The sequence below is a fragment of the Musa acuminata genome, chromosome BXJ3-1, assembly GCF_036884655.1.
Source record: "Musa acuminata AAA Group cultivar baxijiao chromosome BXJ3-1, Cavendish_Baxijiao_AAA, whole genome shotgun sequence".
NCBI lineage: Eukaryota > Viridiplantae > Streptophyta > Magnoliopsida > Zingiberales > Musaceae > Musa > Musa acuminata.
The window spans coordinates 2,760,500-2,779,606 of NC_088349.1; the positions used below are offsets into that span (position 1 = coordinate 2,760,500).

At 37.7% G+C, this 19,107-nt stretch overlaps 3 protein-coding genes across 4 annotated transcripts; all 3 read right to left on the reverse strand.

Moving 5' to 3' along the window:
* Positions 1 to 1,236: 1,236 nt before the first annotated feature.
* Positions 1,237 to 2,505, reverse strand: LOC135629476 (HVA22-like protein f). Its single transcript, XM_065136892.1, has 5 exons — positions 2,152 to 2,505; positions 2,047 to 2,073; positions 1,836 to 1,958; positions 1,505 to 1,751; positions 1,237 to 1,415 (listed from the first exon to the last, which is right to left on the reverse strand). The coding sequence occupies exons 1-5, from the start codon at positions 2,373 to 2,375 to the stop codon at positions 1,380 to 1,382; spliced, it is 657 nt and encodes a 218-aa protein (XP_064992964.1). The 5' UTR covers positions 2,376 to 2,505; the 3' UTR covers positions 1,237 to 1,379.
* LOC103988378 (uncharacterized) lies at positions 2,498 to 8,498 on the reverse strand. Its single transcript, XM_009406917.3, has 2 exons — positions 7,718 to 8,498; positions 2,498 to 2,945 (listed from the first exon to the last, which is right to left on the reverse strand). The coding sequence occupies exons 1-2, from the start codon at positions 8,317 to 8,319 to the stop codon at positions 2,732 to 2,734; spliced, it is 816 nt and encodes a 271-aa protein (XP_009405192.2). The 5' UTR covers positions 8,320 to 8,498; the 3' UTR covers positions 2,498 to 2,731.
* Positions 8,499 to 8,916: 418 nt separating this feature from the next.
* Positions 8,917 to 18,426, reverse strand: LOC135629475 (NADPH-dependent diflavin oxidoreductase 1-like). 2 transcript variants are annotated; one of them, XM_065136890.1, is made up of 14 exons: positions 18,270 to 18,426; positions 17,075 to 17,254; positions 16,869 to 16,946; positions 16,683 to 16,787; positions 15,749 to 15,840; positions 15,184 to 15,368; positions 14,870 to 14,967; positions 12,082 to 12,156; positions 11,897 to 12,007; positions 11,453 to 11,587; positions 10,466 to 10,585; positions 10,057 to 10,279; positions 9,258 to 9,980; positions 8,917 to 9,140 (listed from the first exon to the last, which is right to left on the reverse strand). In XM_065136890.1, the coding sequence occupies exons 2-13, from the start codon at positions 17,216 to 17,218 to the stop codon at positions 9,451 to 9,453; spliced, it is 1,896 nt and encodes a 631-aa protein (XP_064992962.1). In that variant the 5' UTR covers positions 17,219 to 17,254; positions 18,270 to 18,426; the 3' UTR covers positions 8,917 to 9,140; positions 9,258 to 9,450. The 2 variants fall into 2 exon arrangements, with proteins under 2 accessions (XP_064992962.1, XP_064992963.1); XM_065136891.1 differs by having other exon boundaries at positions 17,075 to 17,259; positions 18,270 to 18,377.
* Between the last annotated feature and the right edge of the window lie 681 nt (positions 18,427 to 19,107).

Consider the following 19,107-nt stretch of genomic DNA (forward strand, 5'->3'; position numbering starts at 1 on the left):
CTTTTAGATAAGCCAACAGTGATTGCTAATTTAAGCTAGTAGATAAGAAATCATCTATCTGATTATATTGTTAGCATGCACTAATCTTCCACAATTCTACTCTGATCCAATGAAACTAAAGCTTCAGATCTTGTGTGCTTGATATAAAGCCATAAGCATGAAGGGTTTTGATTGATGTAGGGATGTGGAAGAAAATAATTTGAATTCTCTTAGGGTTTTTCTCTGTTAGATCTAAAGAAATTTACGAAAAATTCTTTGACGTTTATACGAGAATGTGTACAAGAACTTTTGAACCTGGAATAGGATTAACTTAAAAGATTATTATTCTCCCATAAGGAAGGAAGAAGAATCCAAGTTTTTCTTTATAAATGTAAAAATGAGTTCGTGTCTTATTATTGATTCTCTTAATTGCCTTTTTGGTATGAAAGTCTTCTTCACTTAAGATGAAAGAGTCAAAGCAATTCATGTTTCTGATGTAAAAGCAACCATTCTTGCGTTCTCTGTCTCTGCTGCTAAAACTTGGATCCCATAGTCTGATAGAAGCCATGAGAGACAATGCTTGAAACTGTGAACTTTGCAATCTGCCTCAAAGAACACCTTCTGAGTGCACTTGTGTTGCCAATGAAAACAACAACAGGATGAAGCAAGAACATGAGATTGCCACAGGAATGTTGCATCTGAGAAGAATCTAAATTAACATTCTTCTAATCTTTGATATTGCTGACAATAGTGTTTGTTCCTTTATTAGCTCAATTCAGCAGTTCTCAAGACTCATGTAAAACCAGTTCTGCAGAAATGATAAAATAAGTGAATCTGTCGTATCAATATGAATCAAAATAGAAAATATTGTATGAATAAAAACTTATTCGTATAATATTTCCTTAAGAACTTATGGTTAAGGATCTCGGATTGTTTTGATCAAGATCTTATCTTCTATTTCTACTATATACAACCATCTACCGAATTATATTCATCACTTAAGTATCGAAGGGATTTTATTCGACAATGATATTCTCTTTAGGAGGAAGAACGGATGTCCAATTTAGCTCAAAATTTTTATCGTCGATCATCTTTCCTTGATATTCGTTTTGCGAGAGATAATTGATTATCTTATGATAAGATTTCAAAATTAGGATCAACTCGGATTGTCTCTATAATTTAAATCGAAATCGGCTTTTAGACTAACAAAATCATAACAATTGAAAGTAATATGATGGTATAATAATCAATACCCATCCTTTTTCTTTCATTTCAATTAAATCCACCAGTGACACAAAACAGTGTCTCTCATCTTGGATCCTTTCACCAAGAACAACATTATGGCCATACATGAGAACTCCTCTTGAATCTTTCAGTGCCATCTTCAGCCACCGTCTTCTTCACTTCCTTGACCGACTCCTCGCTTCCTTCTCCGCCTGCACCGTCGAGGAATTCGAATTAGAACTCCACTTGCAGTGTTGTCAGAGAAGCATTCAAAGCATCAAACACTACTACTGTTTCTTACTGCTCTGACGACTTTCTCGAGAGCTTCTGCGCCATGTCCGTCTAGGAATTGTTCTATCGATCTCCTCGCGTCGAGGCTCACCATCTGCATCACTCGCCTCTGCAGCCCCGAGTAGGTCGAGCCGACGCCGGTGCCGATTCTGACGTACCTCCGGACGTGGTTCTCGTAGATGTAAGCGGCGCCGTTGAAGAAAGGAAGCACCAACCAGACGCAGAACACCAGCTTCAGGTATGGCCACAGAGGAAACCTGCGAATGGATCCCAACTATATCATCCCCAGTTCTTATGAAGAGACTTAAGACATCCCCTAACATATGTCCGATGAGTGTTACCACTGCAACACTCTCCAGCAGGAGAGCTCGAAGAGGGTGATGAGCGAGTAGAGCACCCAATAGGTCAGCCATTGCTGGTCATCGACAGGCGAAGGGCTCTCGATCGCCCGCATCGACGAGTACCTGAATTCCAAACCAGTGAGTAACTCCTCCAACTCTCTTCGATGATCTCTTCTTCCTCACAAATCACAAGAATCGCAGTGCCACTTACAGAGGATAAAGCAGCATCACCGTTGGGCTGACGCACACATCGAGCAAAACCTTAGTTATCCGTCAACATAATGTACATTCTTTACATGTTCTTACTGCGTCTTACCCGATCAATGTGTCGACAAGCTTCGCCATGGTCACGAGAATGCGCATCTTGCTCTTCACCGTGCTAGCGATCGGAGTTATGGATGGAGAAGGAGAAAGGTTCCTGTTGGAACTCTTAAGGAGCAAGTGGGAGATGCTTACAAGAAAGGCATGACTGATGCCCGCGTTCGAAGTCTTCTTTCCTCCATGGTCAAGAAAAGGAGGGAGAAAGGAGTTGGAAAGCATCCATGTTGGAGACTGGAGAAGACAGACAGAGGACCAATAACTTCACATTATATTTCATTTGAACTCGTATCCATTTAAATGATGTTATTATCTATCTCGTAAAATTCAACCAAAGCACTGTAGAAAGGAAAACAAATATAGAACACAATAGATTTCCACTCTGACATCGAACTTACATATGCTGCTATGGATTAGAACCAAATTATATGTTGGTAAGAGATCTCTACAAAGGGATAGAACATATGCATCAACAGTTAGTTCACGTAATTTATACTGTGTTATTTTCTATTTACAGGGAGCCATAGCTCAGCCTATTATTTATTCTCCATGACCACAGGAGTGGCAGAACAGACATGTCAGAACATATTTACCCGGAGAAACCATGGGAGCATGAATGCTATTACCAAGCAAGCCATTAGGAAATTACAGAAAGGTTGGTGCCTCCAGCAACTGCACCGCTCGGACACATTTCGGTTGCTCGAGTCTCCCCTCTCGTACCACTCGTTCATGAATTTGCTATCGTCCTCGCCGGTGACGTTCTTTGCATTTTCACCGCAAATCTCGCAATACCTGCACCCAAGACGAAAGCTTGTCAATTTGTCCAAACATGATGTTTTGTGATGGCTAGTTTATATTTGCACTTTAAAAAAAATCTTAATGGCAACACTCGTACTGACAGCTCGAAGTGGGGAAGACGGAAAAAAATTGGTATGGGTTTGCACAAGAGATCTCATGGCAAGACTTGACTACCAAACACAAAAACGTCCATTTCAAATTGCTGGTGCCTTGAGCAGATGAATAGCAACAGTATATAAATAGGTTAGGCATGCATGAACAACATATGCACGAATAACAGCAAGTGCTTAAGAATATGATGAACAACTTTAATCGCAAAACCATTATTCAATACTGCATCATTCTTGAATCACAAAACCCTAAATGTATGAAGCATAGAAAAGGTCACGATACTCTTCTTTTTTCTTTGGGACTTCTCCCGATACTGTTTCACCAGTCTTTGATCTCCACTACTGTTAAACCTGCCGGTCATCTTTGTTAATAGTGTGTATCATTAGGCAGTGCATCTCCCTCCATAGGAAACACTTAATTACAGAACTTAAACAAAAAAATTCTGTTTCCTAGTGATTTGGCTTTGAAGTTCATTATTTTCAGTTACATAGTATAAAAGAAGTGCAAAACTGAATGAGATTTAACCTTGCTCTGAAAGCTTCTAGAAACCCCTACAAATCACCATCCATCACATATGCTTTTTGCATTCTAAAATATGTTTGCAATGGGATACCAACAGATTATTCAGAGACTGTATCATGTGTTATGAGATAATCAAGAGAGGTGTGTTCACAAGTCTATTCAGATTAGCCAAGTGGGAAATAACAGAAGTGCGCAGAGGAACATAGTGCCTGTGTAGAGACCCTTTTTGGCACCAGAGTACCTACCATGAACCATGTAACAATTTGCCCAGACGGACAGGAAGCATACCAGTCCAGCCATTGACCTGTCTAGAACCCTGCTCAAGTTATCGCCCAACTATATTGATACTGGCTGTGGCATACAGAGAATCTTGGAGTAATTTAATCAAAGTGGATGGACATAACAGAGATCGGGGTGAAAAGATGGGTATCTTTCGTTTCCTCTCTGCCACCCCAATCATTTCCCTTTCCTTTCATGATTTTGTAGGTTGTTGGGCCCTCAAGTAAGCATTTCCCTTTCCTTTCAGGATTTTGTAGGTTCTTGGGTCCTCAAGATCTTTTCTGGATCATGAGGAGCTAAGGAAGTTTAGACAAAGAGAATACATACATTGCAAGGATCAGTAGGTTTAAATCATAAAAACAATGTTTTACTGATCAGAACTGTTCCTAAATTAATAATAGAGATCTAAACCTGACTAAAGTTTAGTCTTATCCCCTTACATACCAAGGCATGTCTTATCACATGGATCATCAGGCAAAGTTAAAATAAGCCAAATCACCTGATGTTACTTCTAATCTTGTATTAATTGGCTCAAATGAACCTAGATCAATTGAAGAAAGGTAAAAATATATAAAAGTAAAATAAGCAAGAGCAAAGAAAAGTCACCCAGACTAAATGTAGTCACTAAGATACAGCAACACTGCCAAGGTAAATGTCCAAAAGACTTTATGATAATCTGGAAAGGATAGAATCTATACTTCAGAGTTTCAATAATGCAAATGATCTTTTGATCAACAAATTTGTTCATACTTAATACATAACAAGAACCATGGAGTCACTCAAAGAAAATTGCTTGTTATGGTTGAAGAAACATGAAAGAAAGGGTAGATGCGAGCGTCAAAACTTTGATGTAGGTGGTATGATTAACATGGTTATTGAAGAGAATAAATTCTGAGGTAAACTGACCAGCTAAGAGTATAACATAACCGATTCCAGCTACTGTTTGAATAAAATGGCATGATGAAGAGACAGAAGTGGCATGTTTAGTGAAGAAAGAAGAATGCCAAAGGGAAAACAAAGAAGAGACATGAGCATGAAGCATAGAACAACAAAAAGATTATTTTCATTGTGAATTATAAAAATCTGAATGTAAAACTGCGTACGATTATTTACTGCTGCTGTGTTAGCTGAAATCAATAACAAGGTTATGAAGTATTGCCAAATGAGATATATGATATCAGGAATTAAGAAGGTCTCAAATTGTAAAGTAACACCAAAATTTGAGCAGAAGGGAAAAGGGTGTTATTTTTAGAACTTAACAATCAAGAGATCCACAATATAATTCAAACCAGCAAGTCACATTGTGCCAAAGTAAAATGTGCAGCCTCTAAAATATCTATTAGCTGTCATCTAACCTAATTGATAGAAGAACAAGTGTAGTTGAGGTCCACCAATAGATAGAATCACAAGAGTACATATCCTTTTCTACGGAAGTGATATGGGATATTGTGTTGTGAGGTCAAAATAATTAGTAATAGTTTGCGTATCATAGATCTTCTTTTCAGATGAAGCAAAAAACTTCAACCTAAACTTCCTGAAGAACAACCCAAAGGGTGATAAGATTAGAGGGTTTGGTAATAAAAGAAAAGAAATGGATGAAGCTAAGAGTGAGTATGATAAAAAACATTGATTGGCATAAAATTTTATTTAGATTAAAAAAAACAAGTATATCAAACTCAAATGCAAACTGCTTCCAGGAGAAAGAAAGACATTGGGCTGCCCTTCCAACTCACGTAACTTATTGAAAAACTGCTCCATGTGTTTCCAACATAGGGTAGCTCCAAGAATGTTAGAATTTTAACATTTAAAGGCACCTAGAAATGTAGATGATAGGTTATTTGGGGAAGAGGCAAAAAAAAGAGAGGTAAATGTTGGATGCTCTCCAATTTCTCCAAACTCACATTGGAAGGTATCGTGACCTCACAACACTCTCATGTTTTTCTGGAAAAATAATCATTCATTCAATAACTCATGATTCCATTACAATACTTTGCCCCTTTCTATAAGCCTCAAGTACAATAAGAAAAGGAAAATCATAACAAGAAAAAAGAAGTATGTAACCATGTCAAGGTAATCAACAATTTAGATCCCTTTTTTTCTTTTTGGGAAGATAATTTTTTAGATTTGTCTCGACAAATAATCTTTCCCTTTGATGCTCGACAGTTTTTCATTTTCGTAACTTGGTAATTCTTTCCAATTTTTTTCTTCATTTACTTCCTTTTTATTCTTCTTGATCAATTCAGAAAATAAAGTAGAGATGTAAAGGATATTGCCATATAGCAACCTATAAGCTTCCTGAAGACCCCTTTATCATACCAAAACTATTCCAAATACAAAAAGGAAAAATGACTAGGGCTAAATTATAACATGTTAGTGGAACCCGAACTTGAGTTCATCACTATTCCAAAAGGATTTGTGTTTGACTTTTCTTCTTTCCACACCTAGTATAGACCCGAGAAATGTTTCCATTTAGTGTCCTGCCAATATGCAAAGCTAGATTTCGGTTTGGCATCATTGAAGATTAAAACCTCTTCTAAATGGGCTTGTACTCAATTGGAGTAAACCAGTAAGTTCAATGAAACTTATAAATGAAAAGGAAACTGGATGGTTTCTTTGTCATACTTCAATGGTTTTAGGGATACTATCCATATTTGCAGCTGCACTGCATCTCGGAGAAAGGAGCCCACCATATTCTTGCCATCAAAAAGGAAATAGGAGCAGTTAATCTCCAACTCCAAGACATTTTTGACATTGAGAAATAGCCTTTGTTAAGTTCTTTGCAGCAGATGAGAACTCAGACTAACAAGAGGATCACTGTCACTCGATAGTTGATCGCATCATTAGTATTTTATTCATATTGAGTTTTTCAGCTACTAAGACCATAAAGTTAGCTGACCACCCCACTGTTTAATTATAAAGCAAAATTTATAGTACACAAACCACATGCAAATTTATATGTATATGTCATTGTTAGCATCAGCAGATTAGTCTCCCTGAATTATTAACACAGTTCGATGTACCAGATAAGATCAGAATCCTCCTAACCAATAATGGTTTAATGTTTACTTGTTGAACCCAGAACCTCAACCCCTTGCAATCTCAAGAATCAGCTTATAATAATTGTTTTGATGAAAATTACGATAAGAATGTTGTTGAAGGGGAAAAATCATAGGAGATGATGATGCTCCAAACTAATAACCACTCTTTCATCGTTGACAAGAATACACGCACAACAACTGTGGCTTTGTGCTACTCTATATGGACCTTTTTTTAGTTCGGCAAACCTCTGAAATTAAATCCACAGCTTCAGAGTCACAGCAGAGCAAGAAGTTATATAGTTGGCTAGGATATTATCTCTAACATCCATTCCTAATCAATCTTTTAACAGGCTGGGACATATTCATATGACTACTTATTATGCGTTGAAGGGATTGACTGTAGAAGGCAAGAGTTTCTAGGCTGCCAAGTACCCGTGTCCACAGTCTTGAAAAAGTGGATGCAACCCAGAACAATCAGAAGACACCACATTCCAAGAATAAAACTATGAGAAACTAGTCAAAAGATTAGGTCAAAGATGATCAACTTGACAATAGCAAAAGGAGATCTTTAATCTATCAACAAGTGCAGTGGAGAGAGACTACGAAAAGAAAGAAACGTGTTCAAGTTGCACAATTCCCCTCTCCATGATCCGCAAGAAGCGTGCTTTTAAAGCTGAATCGCACACGCCACTTTGTCATCAAGTTCAGATTAAACGTCACAGCGATCAAAAACTTCAATTTTCTTCACGGGACTCAGCAGTGGAATCCGACAAGAACGTTTAATTGACGATGAATGATATATAGACAAGAAAGTACCTGTTGCCCTTCACCTTGAACCAGGCCTCGGCGCAGTGGCGGTGCGCGACACCGAGCTCGCCCTTGCAACCGCATCCGAGCTGGAACAGCTCGGAGCCTTCCTCAAACCGATCCGGACTCAAATGACAGATCCGGCAGGCCATCGCCGTGTCCCAGTCGCTCCCGTCCGCCGCTCCATCGGCTGATCCGGCCACGTCGACGACCACGAAGGCGGCGCCCATCTCCACCGCTGCCCTCTCCTCCAAGACCACTACAACGGCGGCTTCCTCCGGCGGGCGGGCGACTTCAGGATCCGCCTCACCGCGTTCTTCGCCGTCGTTGCACCAGCACCCGAGCAGGACCTGCAAGGAGACTTCCTGCCCCCGATCCGGGCGCAACTGGCAGATCCGACAGGGCGTCTCCGCGTCCCGATCGTTCCCACCATCCGCAGCTCCATCTGCTGATCCCGCCACGTCCACAACAACGCAATCGCGATTCTCCTCCGCGGGAGGAGCAGCGTCGCCCTCTCTCTTCCCCCCTTCCTCTCCTTCATCCTCCTCAGCCGTGGCCGTCTTCTCCTCCAAGACGGCGGCGCCCGCACCGCGTTGCTCGCCGACTGCCATCGCACCTCACGACGACATTCTCTCTCTCGCTCTCTCTCTCTCTCTCTCTCGCGTGCGCGCTGCTATTCACGATCGGATCGCGACGCAAATCGTTGGGGGAAAACGAAGAGGGAGGAGGCGAAGGCCGCCATCTGAGTCACGACTATGAAACCGAAACAGATAGGAAGAGCCAATGAGGTTCGCTGTAGCCGTCGAGTCCAAACAGGAAAAAGACGATGTTGGAATCGAGTAATTGCCGGTGGTCATAACAAATCTAGAATTAGTCAAACACAATCTTAATTACTACCAAATAATTATATATATATATATAGCAAATTGCTCCAACAATAATATTATCATATGAATATGTATTACATTATTTGAGATTACAAAGTAGTGTGCCAAATGGATTGGATCAACATGAATGGGAACCAAGAATACTTTCATGCCTTTAAATGTAATAGTTTATATTTTATTTATTCTATTATCAAACAGTGACATACATAACTAAATATCATCAGAATAAATTCTCGAATATCTAAAAAAAATTAAATACAAAAAATATAGAGTGAGTACTTTTGCTTAGAATTCACATAATAGACTTCTCTCTTCTTAAAGTGAAAGGAACATCACATGAATGACACCATATTATTATATGATTGTGTTTGCTCTCGAATCTTACAGGGATTGATTCATCAAATATAAATAAATACATCACATCTTTGAATGAATCTAAGAACAGTGCACCTTTTCTGCCTCATTCTCTCAGGTGTTCTACACAAGATGTGCAACAAAGTCCAAGCCAACACTGCTGACTATATATAAACTTGGCCTGTTAAAATCTGCATCAAGAACAAATCCAACCTCAAGTATACACGCAATGCAAATGGTCTTGCTGCAGTTATTCAAAGAATCATGAGAAAGAATAATAAATAAAAGAACATTATAAAAAGAATTACCAGGTGCCTGAAGTGGAGCATGTCATCAGAGGCTGCAACAACAAGAACTATATAGGGATTGCAGGAAAAGAACTGAAAGGTAGAGTAGATCACTGGGGTGAGATTGCCATTATGCATTCCACTGTTTCAAACAACTCTTGGTCAAACTAAAATGGCACTTCCTGGCTGTCTGATCTGAGGAGAGGATTGGAGTTCATGACCATGCCTCGATGAAAAATTTACCAGCCTTCTCTAGTAGCCGGAGCCATCTTGCAGCTGATTCTTTAGACATCCCATTTTCTACTGCAATAATTTCTTCCAGGGTTGATGTCACATCTGTCGGCATCTTTGTGGAGGACCCTGCGATGTATATTGCAGCTCCTGAACTCAGTAGACTCCAAATCCTTTTACTCTCTTCCTTCATCTTATGCTGTACATAGATTTTTTGTGGCTGATCTCTAGAAAAAGCAACAAAGAAGCCGCCACCCTTATCTGCTGATAGAACCCCATCATCTTGGGCTTGCGCCAACCATAAGTTCTTGTATAAGAAATCGACTGATTGGTTTCTACATCCGAAAAAGAAGAGAATAGGAGATGTTGATCTGGTCAAATTCTGGAGAGCACGTTCCTCAACAAATGCTCGGAATGGTGCACATCCAGTTCCTGGTCCAATGAGAATGAGAGGTAGTGATGGTGGAGGTGGAGGCAGGGAACCTCGAGTTACCCAAGCGGGAATGTGAACTCCTGATCACAAAGAAAATAATTATGATGACTACATCGCCGATTCTGAGCACAATGATTTTATCTTTTATGTACGTACCGCTTCTTTTAAATGGATCAAGTCCAGCTAGCCATGATGAGCAGAGGCCATGTCTCTTTCTCTTAAAAGGAGTAGTCCATGACACAATGCTCACAGTTAAGTGAACTTGATTTGGATGAACTGAAGGGGAAGAGGATATGGAAAATGCTCTTGTTTTTAGTGGAGGGACCAGCTGCACCAACCATTCAAACGGCATCTGCACAGATGGAAAATCCTCTAGTACCTACAATAAGAACAAAAAGCTTCTCAGTAATTCATAATGTGTGAAGAAAGCCTTGACATCAAATCCTTCAAATATCATATTGCACACATAAATGACTCCTTTCAGGATAAACAGCATCATGAACTAATAAAGATCAAATATGCAATTAGCAAAATGGAATTGAAACCAAGTCACAAAATTTATCACCTCTACAACAGTTCTTCGCTCCCTCTGATTATACTGATATAGATCATCCATTCCTTCAGGAGAAGCAAAATATTGAAGCCTCTCCTTCTCATATTCAGCTGTTGCATAAAAGCTCATGACCTAAAGGGCATATGAAAGTGCAGAAAGAAAATCTTCAAACCTCTATGCAGCTAAATTTTGCAAATATACAAGGAAGCAAAACAGTTATCCCTAATTAGAACTGATTTTGATATTACATATGGACATGGCATGTAATAGAAAAATAAAAGCTTCATTCCTTCACCCAAGAACAATCTTAGAAATCTACTGTTCGAGAATAGACACTTAACTACACTACTGTACAGCATATAATCTCCATAACATATAAAAACATACTTATATAATACAGAATTTATATCATAGATTAACAAATAAATGATTATGACATGATGATGGAATGTACCCTTAATCTCAGCAAAGTGATACTGTCACAAAGTTAAATGTAATTTATACAAAATATTACATGGATTTGGATCCAACAACATTCATTCAAGCTCAATTCCTATAAAATATCCAAATCCAAAGTACAACCTAAATCAGACTTAATATAAACAACAGATGGTATGAACTGAGCTAGTCACCTTATCTTGTTAAATAGATACCTTGAATCAACCAATCCATGCTTATCTAACCTACAAGTGACAAACTAATAATAACAATTTAAGTTACCCCATCTTTCTCCAAGGTTTCCTACTCAGTTCCCATATTACTTAATGACTGCTACTTCATAAAAGCAATTCTAAAGCTCTTTCAAGTTACAAAATCCCAAAATTTTCATTTGTCATATAGGCTTCAATATGTAATTCTACTAGCATACAAGGCTCTCCGCCCCAACCCTCTCTCTTTCTTTTTCTTTACCTCCTTGGTAGATGATCTGCATTACAAATTAACATAATAGACTAAACTACGTACTGTCTATGTTACTTCTCATTAATTAAACAAACTTACCTCAAAAAAGTAACGCCGAGGAGAAGCTGACGCGACATCCATTGTAAGCTCCACAAAGTTTTTCAGTTTAATAGGGCGCACCAAGCTCTTTATACTTTTGTAGGCGGATTGTTTTTCAGTATCCCTAGCCTTGACCTAAAAGATCGCAAGATTGAAACCAATCAGGTCCTATTAATAAAGGAGCATTTCTACTATATATATATATAGTCTTTTATCCTTGAGACAACAAATAGAAATTAAGACAGCATTCATGTAATGAGTCAAAACTTCAACATAAACTTCAGATGCTCTTCAAATAATGCATCAATGTTGCAAAAGCTGAGAAAAGTGGGGTGTATAAATACTCATGCACACATTCATATGTATGCATCTACACATATATAAAGTTTTGATAATTTATATAATGCTGATAGAAAAACATAACACCAAGAAAGAACTACATACTGTGATGTAACAGTTTGGATCTAGGTTACAGCGCTGTATAAATGCATCGACAGCAGCAGGATTTTGACTTGGTAGAATCTCAAGAACATCACCCACTTGATAGTCAATGACCTAGAATTGTGGCCGCAGATTGATTTTCATTATCCAGGAAATATAATCAAAGTTCCATTTGCACAGAAACTCACATTCGATGAAGCTTCAAATTCAAAGTGACGCACATCTCTACTATGGTTCACATTTGTCAATCGTTGATTAGTTATCTGCCAAGTTACTCACAGTAAGTGTTCCAAATATTAGCAATACAAATTAAAGAAACAGATACATGAGAGCTACCAGAGAACCATAAATCCAAAAAGGATGAAAGATACACTATAATATTCATTCAGCAACCAAATACAGGATATCAATGTATTATGTGGCATACTCCAAGCCAAGATTCGTTGTGTGGATCGGCACATGTCAGCATAGGTGAAAATGTACAATGCTATGGCATTGACAGGTGTCAGATGTACCTACCTACATGGCTAGTTAAATTTTTTAACCTCAACCAACCTGCAAATGGGCATGACAAAAAACATGGCAGGGAATCCTTGCTTCAAGTATGAATTTCTTTGCTTTCAGTACATCCTCAAGAAATGGGTGGTGTGGCAATAAAGTTGCTCCACCCAAGCACGATGGTTCCAAGTTGTGGAACAAGTCATTCAGATGTGGGAGTAAGGCAATGGACTTCAGTCTCTTCTAAAACCAAGCTAATAAATCGACATATTTTTCTTGTGGCACATCCCTGACTATGAATTTCTTTACTCAAAAGTCAAAATATTCTCAAGTAGAAGACTTGTTTACCAGTAAAGTTACTCCATCCCAAGCATGATGGACCTTAATTAATGAGTCACTTCACATGTAGGCACAAGGCCATGAATGTGACGTCCCCTAGTCCCACAAGCCCATGCATTAGGCTGCACGTTTCTTGTGATACATTGCTGATTCTATTTAATGGACAGGATTTACACAAATATTAAGTCTGCTTCATGTGTCACATTGAAAACTACCTTTAGGGTTGCATATATCTTATGCACCTTAGATCAAAAGTAGTGTAGCTTGGTATGTGATAGGGGGTATCTGACACATGGGCATCTAGACAACGCCACATCAATGCCAATCTGACACCAACTCGGACATTCTGTCAATTTGGCACTTCAGCCAAGTACCACATGTGGTCAGCATAACGCACAACAGTGCTAACTACAATGTCGGGTTTAGTCGACTCTTCACGTTCAGTAACGCTCGACCACAATCGCTCACACAAACTAACTCTCATTGACTACCGACAATTATCAAATTCTTCTATAAAAGGCCTCAAGTATACTATTTTACACATGGGACATTCTATAAAACTCTCAACTCTCTGACCCCTCTGAATCCCTGATTATAATGTCACCTTCCGACACTAACTTAAGAATTGGAGAGGGCATGCCCCGGACACAATTTTGTAGGACCCCAGCGAATCCAATCATCACTTGACACCAACTTTGCAACTAGCTTCAAAACCTGATACCTTGGAATCTTGGACAAACAAAATCTGCACAATAGTATGCTAGCCCACCATCATTCTCAAATTCTCAATTATTAGTTGTTCTTTTTCAACTACAGAAGTGCATATGGTAAACATAGTGCATAAGGTGATTATCAAACAAGGAAGCTGAAATAGTTGGGAAGACAAGATCCAAAAGATTCAATGTGCATATCGACACAATATTTGACTCTCGAGTGTAGGTTCAGAAGAGTAACAGACATATTTGAATTTGTTTAATATGAAGGGTAATTGATCTCTAAATTTATACCTATAACCAAAGTAGTCCCACGTGTCCATAATGTACATGTCTATAACAAGTATGGTAGCCTCAATGGATTATCTAAAACAAGGAATTTAATTTCACCAGGATCATCAGTCCGTACCAGCTGGTATTTACTGGTCCAAGCATGAACCGAGACACTGCCCCATTACATGCAGCTCAGTTCAGTTTTTTATTCTTTTAATGACAGATCATCCATTGATTTGTTTTTTTATCTTCAAGGCATTGGCCTTTTAGGGCTTGCGAGTCCATCTCCCTTTCCATGTGGCCCGACTGGTGCTGCCCGCCTCATCTTCAATATATGTCATCATGAATCCGACCAATTATCAACCAGAACGGGTCCAGTACCACATTTTGTTGGATTAAACAAATCCTAAAACAATGTTTCCAAATGCAATATCCCAATATGCATATATGCATATGTGGCTGCTTCTGCAGTCTGCATAGACAAGCACATGCAGCCACATATGCAAACACATACAAATATGTGGTGGCTAATTATGAAGTTCACAACTACATATATGTATGAATATGTGATCAGCCTATGTGGTTTACATTTCTTCCCAAGTGTAATTGTTTGAAGTTTGAACTATTATATTATTCTAATAGTATACATGATTAACATAAATTTTAATTACATACACTTGCATAGATCATACACCTTATCACTTCAATCTTCATCTTTCCATACTTTAACTAAGACAAATTTTGATTATATTTTTTTATGTTTATATATACAGTTCATGTGCTTGCATATGCACCCCCTCATGCTGCATATGCAATATGTGGTACCACGATCACCTGCACATGTAAACCATTTTTCAGAAAAATATGGAGCTAAAATAAAATGGATGGAAATTTTCTTCAAAGAATTGAAATCATTCAATCAATTGCAGTTAAGCATGATCCAAATATCTCTAAACAAGTTAAAGAAAGTAAAACATATATTATAAAGTTTCTTCCTACAAAATGTTAAAATAATATGTGATTTGGTAGCCAAAAAAAAAAATCATATTTTACTATTTTAAGTAACCTAAATTTAAATAAAAAAGTATCAAGAACAACCAGCATTTTCTATAGAATCTATAAAAGACTAATTGATAGATAATATAAATCATACCATATGCAAAAGATACTGTGGCTTCTTATCATGATAATGAAACTGTGCAGGTGACATTGAACATGCACGCTCTATCACCACCTCAGAACTTTCCAGATCTACAACATAAAAAGGTCATGGTTCTTGTCAAAAACAATGAGAACATTTAATTAGTAGACCATAATGCTACATGCTCTGCAACAAAATATAAGCTTACATGCTCAATTTAATTTATAATTAGAGAATTTGGCTGAGAGGAAAGATTTAAAAAGTAATCAGCAACAGTTCCAGCCAGCATGATGTAGACTTTGATCCATTCACCTTTCATGACTTACCATATGCAGTTAAATGATCTGGTTGCATCTTGTCAGAAGAATGGTAAATAACCTCAATTTTTGCATGATCCAAACTTCTCTTAGAAGGATCCATAATATCTGAAACCCTAGGCAAAATGTTTGGATGCACTGTATTCAGCATCTTCCACAAAGATAACAACCAAGGATCCAGAGCACCTTCATAGCTGCAGAGGATAAATTCTTAACATTATTCTGTCTCTCTCACAAAAACAAAAAAATCTGAAAGCAAAGTGTCTATCAAGCAACTCAAATGGATCAAGCATAAAAAAGAAAAAAAAAAAAAAAAGAACTTGCAGGCAAGAACATATGTTATCGGTAATAGAAAAAAGCACTGGAGCCAACAAAAATCAACAGAAAATCAGTCTTATCTTGCCAAGAGAATGCATCCAAGAGAAATACGAAGTAAATCTCCCTCTTCAAGAATAAACAACAAATCAGATGAAAGTTCAACAAATAAGCAAGATGAATCCATGTAATTCAGACCATGCTTGCAATACAAAAGAAAACACCAACTGACCAACAACAGGCATATACGGAAACATACCCTGAAGGGTGCTGATCATCTCCTAAACCTTTTTCAATTAATGGTTTTGCTCCGAGATCTGAAAGCCTTTTGTCCAGCTTTTTTGCACTAAACTACAAAAGGGTTCCACATTGTACATATGAGTAAAATAATTAGCCAGAATTTTATTAACATGCTACATAATGAATTTTGCCTGGAAGGTACATTGGAGATTATATATCTGTCGAAGTGGTATCTGGATGATGGAAACCACTTTGATTGCGAAGACTTTGATTGATAAACAATGTACTAAAAAGAACGTGCTAGAGTTTCACCACAATGATTGAAAGAGCAATTTGGTATTGATAGGAAGCACAAACATGCACATTACATGGACATCCCCGCATGACAAATCTTTACAAAGTGGGGAATGACCCACAGAGAGAGAGAGAGAGAGACACACACACACACACACACATAATCTTTAATATTATAAAGTTTAAAATTATTTCATGTATTTGAAAAGAAGCTGTTGTAGAAAATTAAATTTCAATATATATGAGGCCAAGTAATATGATGCAAATTTCTGACAATCCTCTTCCTCAACCTCGGCACCCATAAAAAAGCCAAAAGACTCAACTATAGTCCTATTCAGGTTGGCTGAAGCCTTATTATGACCAGCCAAGGGTCAAAGCAACTCTTCACAATGGGGACCCTATGGTCATAAACAAATCTACCACAAGGGCGGAATAAACAGGGGACCCAAGCATCATGTCAGCAGCCAAGATCACTTGAAAGCTTACAACAAATGATCAATAGATTGGATTAAGATCATAACATACTTACAATCTAACATCAAACAGATTTATGGAAAAGGAACAACTGTACTACAACAACATAAAGAGGCAAAGAAATCACATATAACCTAATCAAAAGGATCCACAACCTAATTAACCAAACATAAATAAAAAATTACATTATATTTCTGGTACCCTGAGTCACCCAGTCCAAAAACTGCATAGTGAAGTCCTTCCAACCACTGATTGCTAAGGTTCCTCTGCAAAAGAAACCTCCAAAACACCTACAAAAACACAACATCGTATCTAACCATTGCAACAGATCCACTTCAAAGTTCAGACTACCATTGTGAAAGAAGTCCAACCTTCATTGAGTCTGGTATATCCCCCTGTCCTGTGGTAGAAACCACAAAAATTACAATTTCTTGGTCTGGTAAACAACTCTGCATACAATAAATAAATAAAAATTGGTTGGAACACCACCAAGAATAATAAGGTGAAAGAAAAATGTGGTCTTTTTTATGTTAAATCAGATCAAGACATGAGATGGACTTATAATGGGTTTACTGACCGCGTCAAAGCGGTCGATGGGGAGGACTTGGACAGAAGGGCAGCCACCGCGTTCTGCCTCCCTACCAACGCGCTCGGCAGCATCCATAGCATTCCCAGTCTGCGAAGCGTAGAGAACTAGCAGATGGCTCGACTTCTCCTCCATTCTCTTTTTTCTAGCGACTGATGTTCCGACAAATGACTGTGCTATGCAGGAAGGCCATGCACCACATAGCATATATGAAGTTTACATTTTTTCATTAGTTACAGGCGCATATAGTTAAGGAAAAAGCAAAACAAGTCAAAAACACACAAACAAGTACACAAAATTTTACAGTGCAAAGAAACACCCTACATGGCAAGATTAGAAGATGGAAAATATCAAAACACTAGTTCCAATATATGGAGATGTACTGTGAGACCATTCAATTTGAAAGTATAACCAAACTGAAGATGATCAACATATATTCATCTAGCAATTCAAAAGAACATCCTGAAACAAGAAATGGTGATCCTTGCGCCAAAGGCTACAAAAATAGAGAAAGCTAAGATCCAAATACTGCTGATGACCTGTAAAATAATTGAATCAACATATTCAATCAGTCCAAACTAAACGGAAACTTGAAATAATGCAATTTAGTGGTAATTGAGGGGGTTCCAAACTCAGATTGCAGGAACAGATTATAAGATCGTAAGATCAATCAGATCCTACAACTTATAAAATATTAATCTTAAGATATATATATATATATCTATATAGAAACTTATAAATAAAGTTTTAAGATTTAGTAACCCTTACATATTCTTAAATTAATTATTACATTTTTATTATAGTGAATGCATAATTAATAGTATTATCTCTTATTTGAATGAATAATAATTTGCTTGTTTTTGAGGTTTACAACGATCTAATTGGTCTCTCCACTTGACCATCTCGACTCAAGATACGCATAAGTAAAGCAGTGTATGCTATATGATTTATTTTATTACAAATTATTAATATGCAACAAAACATATGCTTAAGGGTATAAATTACACAGCCAACTTCTACAGCAGAATAAAAGCTATAACATCTTTAATGTATCATTAACATAAGCTAGGAGATCAGAGTGGGGAGGAGAGGATCAACAAATAGAAGAGACGACAAGAGAGAATAGGAGTGGGAAGGAGATCAGAGGAGGGTTGAGATCGGGAAAGAGGAGAGGAGAGAAGAGTACCAGGGAATAGGTGGCTGAGCCAGCAACGGCGGGAGTGCCGGCCGCAGGAGGAGAGGAAAGGCTTAGGGCATCACGCGTCGAGTCTCGGGACTCGGGATCAGTGTTTTTACCGAGGTCTTTTGAGTTGACTCGGTAAACTCAAGTCGACTCGTTCCGAGTCGAGACGCGGGTCTCAGTTTGACGCTGATAAAGAGGGTCTCATTCAACCGGACTTTGATCCGCATTAGACGGGTATGGATCCTTTGAATTTGGAGGTACCATTCAGCTTGAGTCCGACAATCATCGGATCCAATTCTACTTTTACATCCTACAATAGTCTAATTCGGATTCAATTTTTAATTAGCTCAGGGGATGAATCCTAAACCTCATTTTCCTTGTGTGTGTGTGTGTGTGTGTGTGATTCGAATCTTATTGGAATTCGTTGTGATCGTGAACCCAAGCCATCGCTCCTCGACTTCTCTTCTCATGCATTGACTACTCTCAAATCACTAAAGATCTATAGATATGATTTGACTTAAGTATATTTTAAATATATTTTAAAATAGATTAATTATACTTTAAATATGTATTGACTTAAGTGTTATTTGGTAAAATTATGTTATATAAATCTATTAAATATTTTATGATAAATTTATCCTTATAATATTTTTAATAATTTTCACAAGTTAATACATATTTTTTTTTATTAAGACTAATAAGTAATATATATATATGTAAATTTTAAAATATATAATAAAATAAAATATATAATCATATAAATAAATATAAAAAATAATCTTTGAAAAACAAATAAATTTTATTTTTAATTGAATCTAATTAATTTCTTGACTAAAAAAAT

Excerpts from the sequence above, each read along its gene's own strand:
- LOC135629476 (XM_065136892.1), bottom strand. The coding sequence starts at position 2,375 with ATGCTTTCCAACTCCTTTCTCCCTCCTTTTCTTGACCATGGAGGAAAG. Across the intron at positions 1,752-1,835 it reads TGCTGGAGAGTGTTGCAGTG|GTTTCCTCTGTGGCCATACC; the intron begins GTAACACTCATC and ends ATCCATTCGCAG. Across the intron at positions 1,416-1,504 it reads TCGAGAAAGTCGTCAGAGCA|GCGGAGAAGGAAGCGAGGAG; the intron begins GTAAGAAACAGT and ends TCGACGGTGCAG.
- LOC103988378 (XM_009406917.3), bottom strand. The coding sequence starts at position 8,319 with ATGGCAGTCGGCGAGCAACGCGGTGCGGGCGCCGCCGTCTTGGAGGAG. Across the intron at positions 2,946-7,717 it reads TTCAAGGTGAAGGGCAACAG|GTATTGCGAGATTTGCGGTG; the intron begins GTACTTTCTTGT and ends TCTTGGGTGCAG.
- LOC135629475 (XM_065136890.1), bottom strand. The coding sequence starts at position 17,218 with ATGGAGGAGAAGTCGAGCCATCTGCTAGTTCTCTACGCTTCGCAGACT. Across the intron at positions 16,947-17,074 it reads CCATCGACCGCTTTGACGCG|AGTTGTTTACCAGACCAAGA; the intron begins GTCAGTAAACCC and ends TATTGTATGCAG. Across the intron at positions 15,841-16,682 it reads CAGGGTACCAGAAATATAAT|TTTAGTGCAAAAAAGCTGGA; the intron begins GTAATTTTTTAT and ends ACCCTTTTGTAG.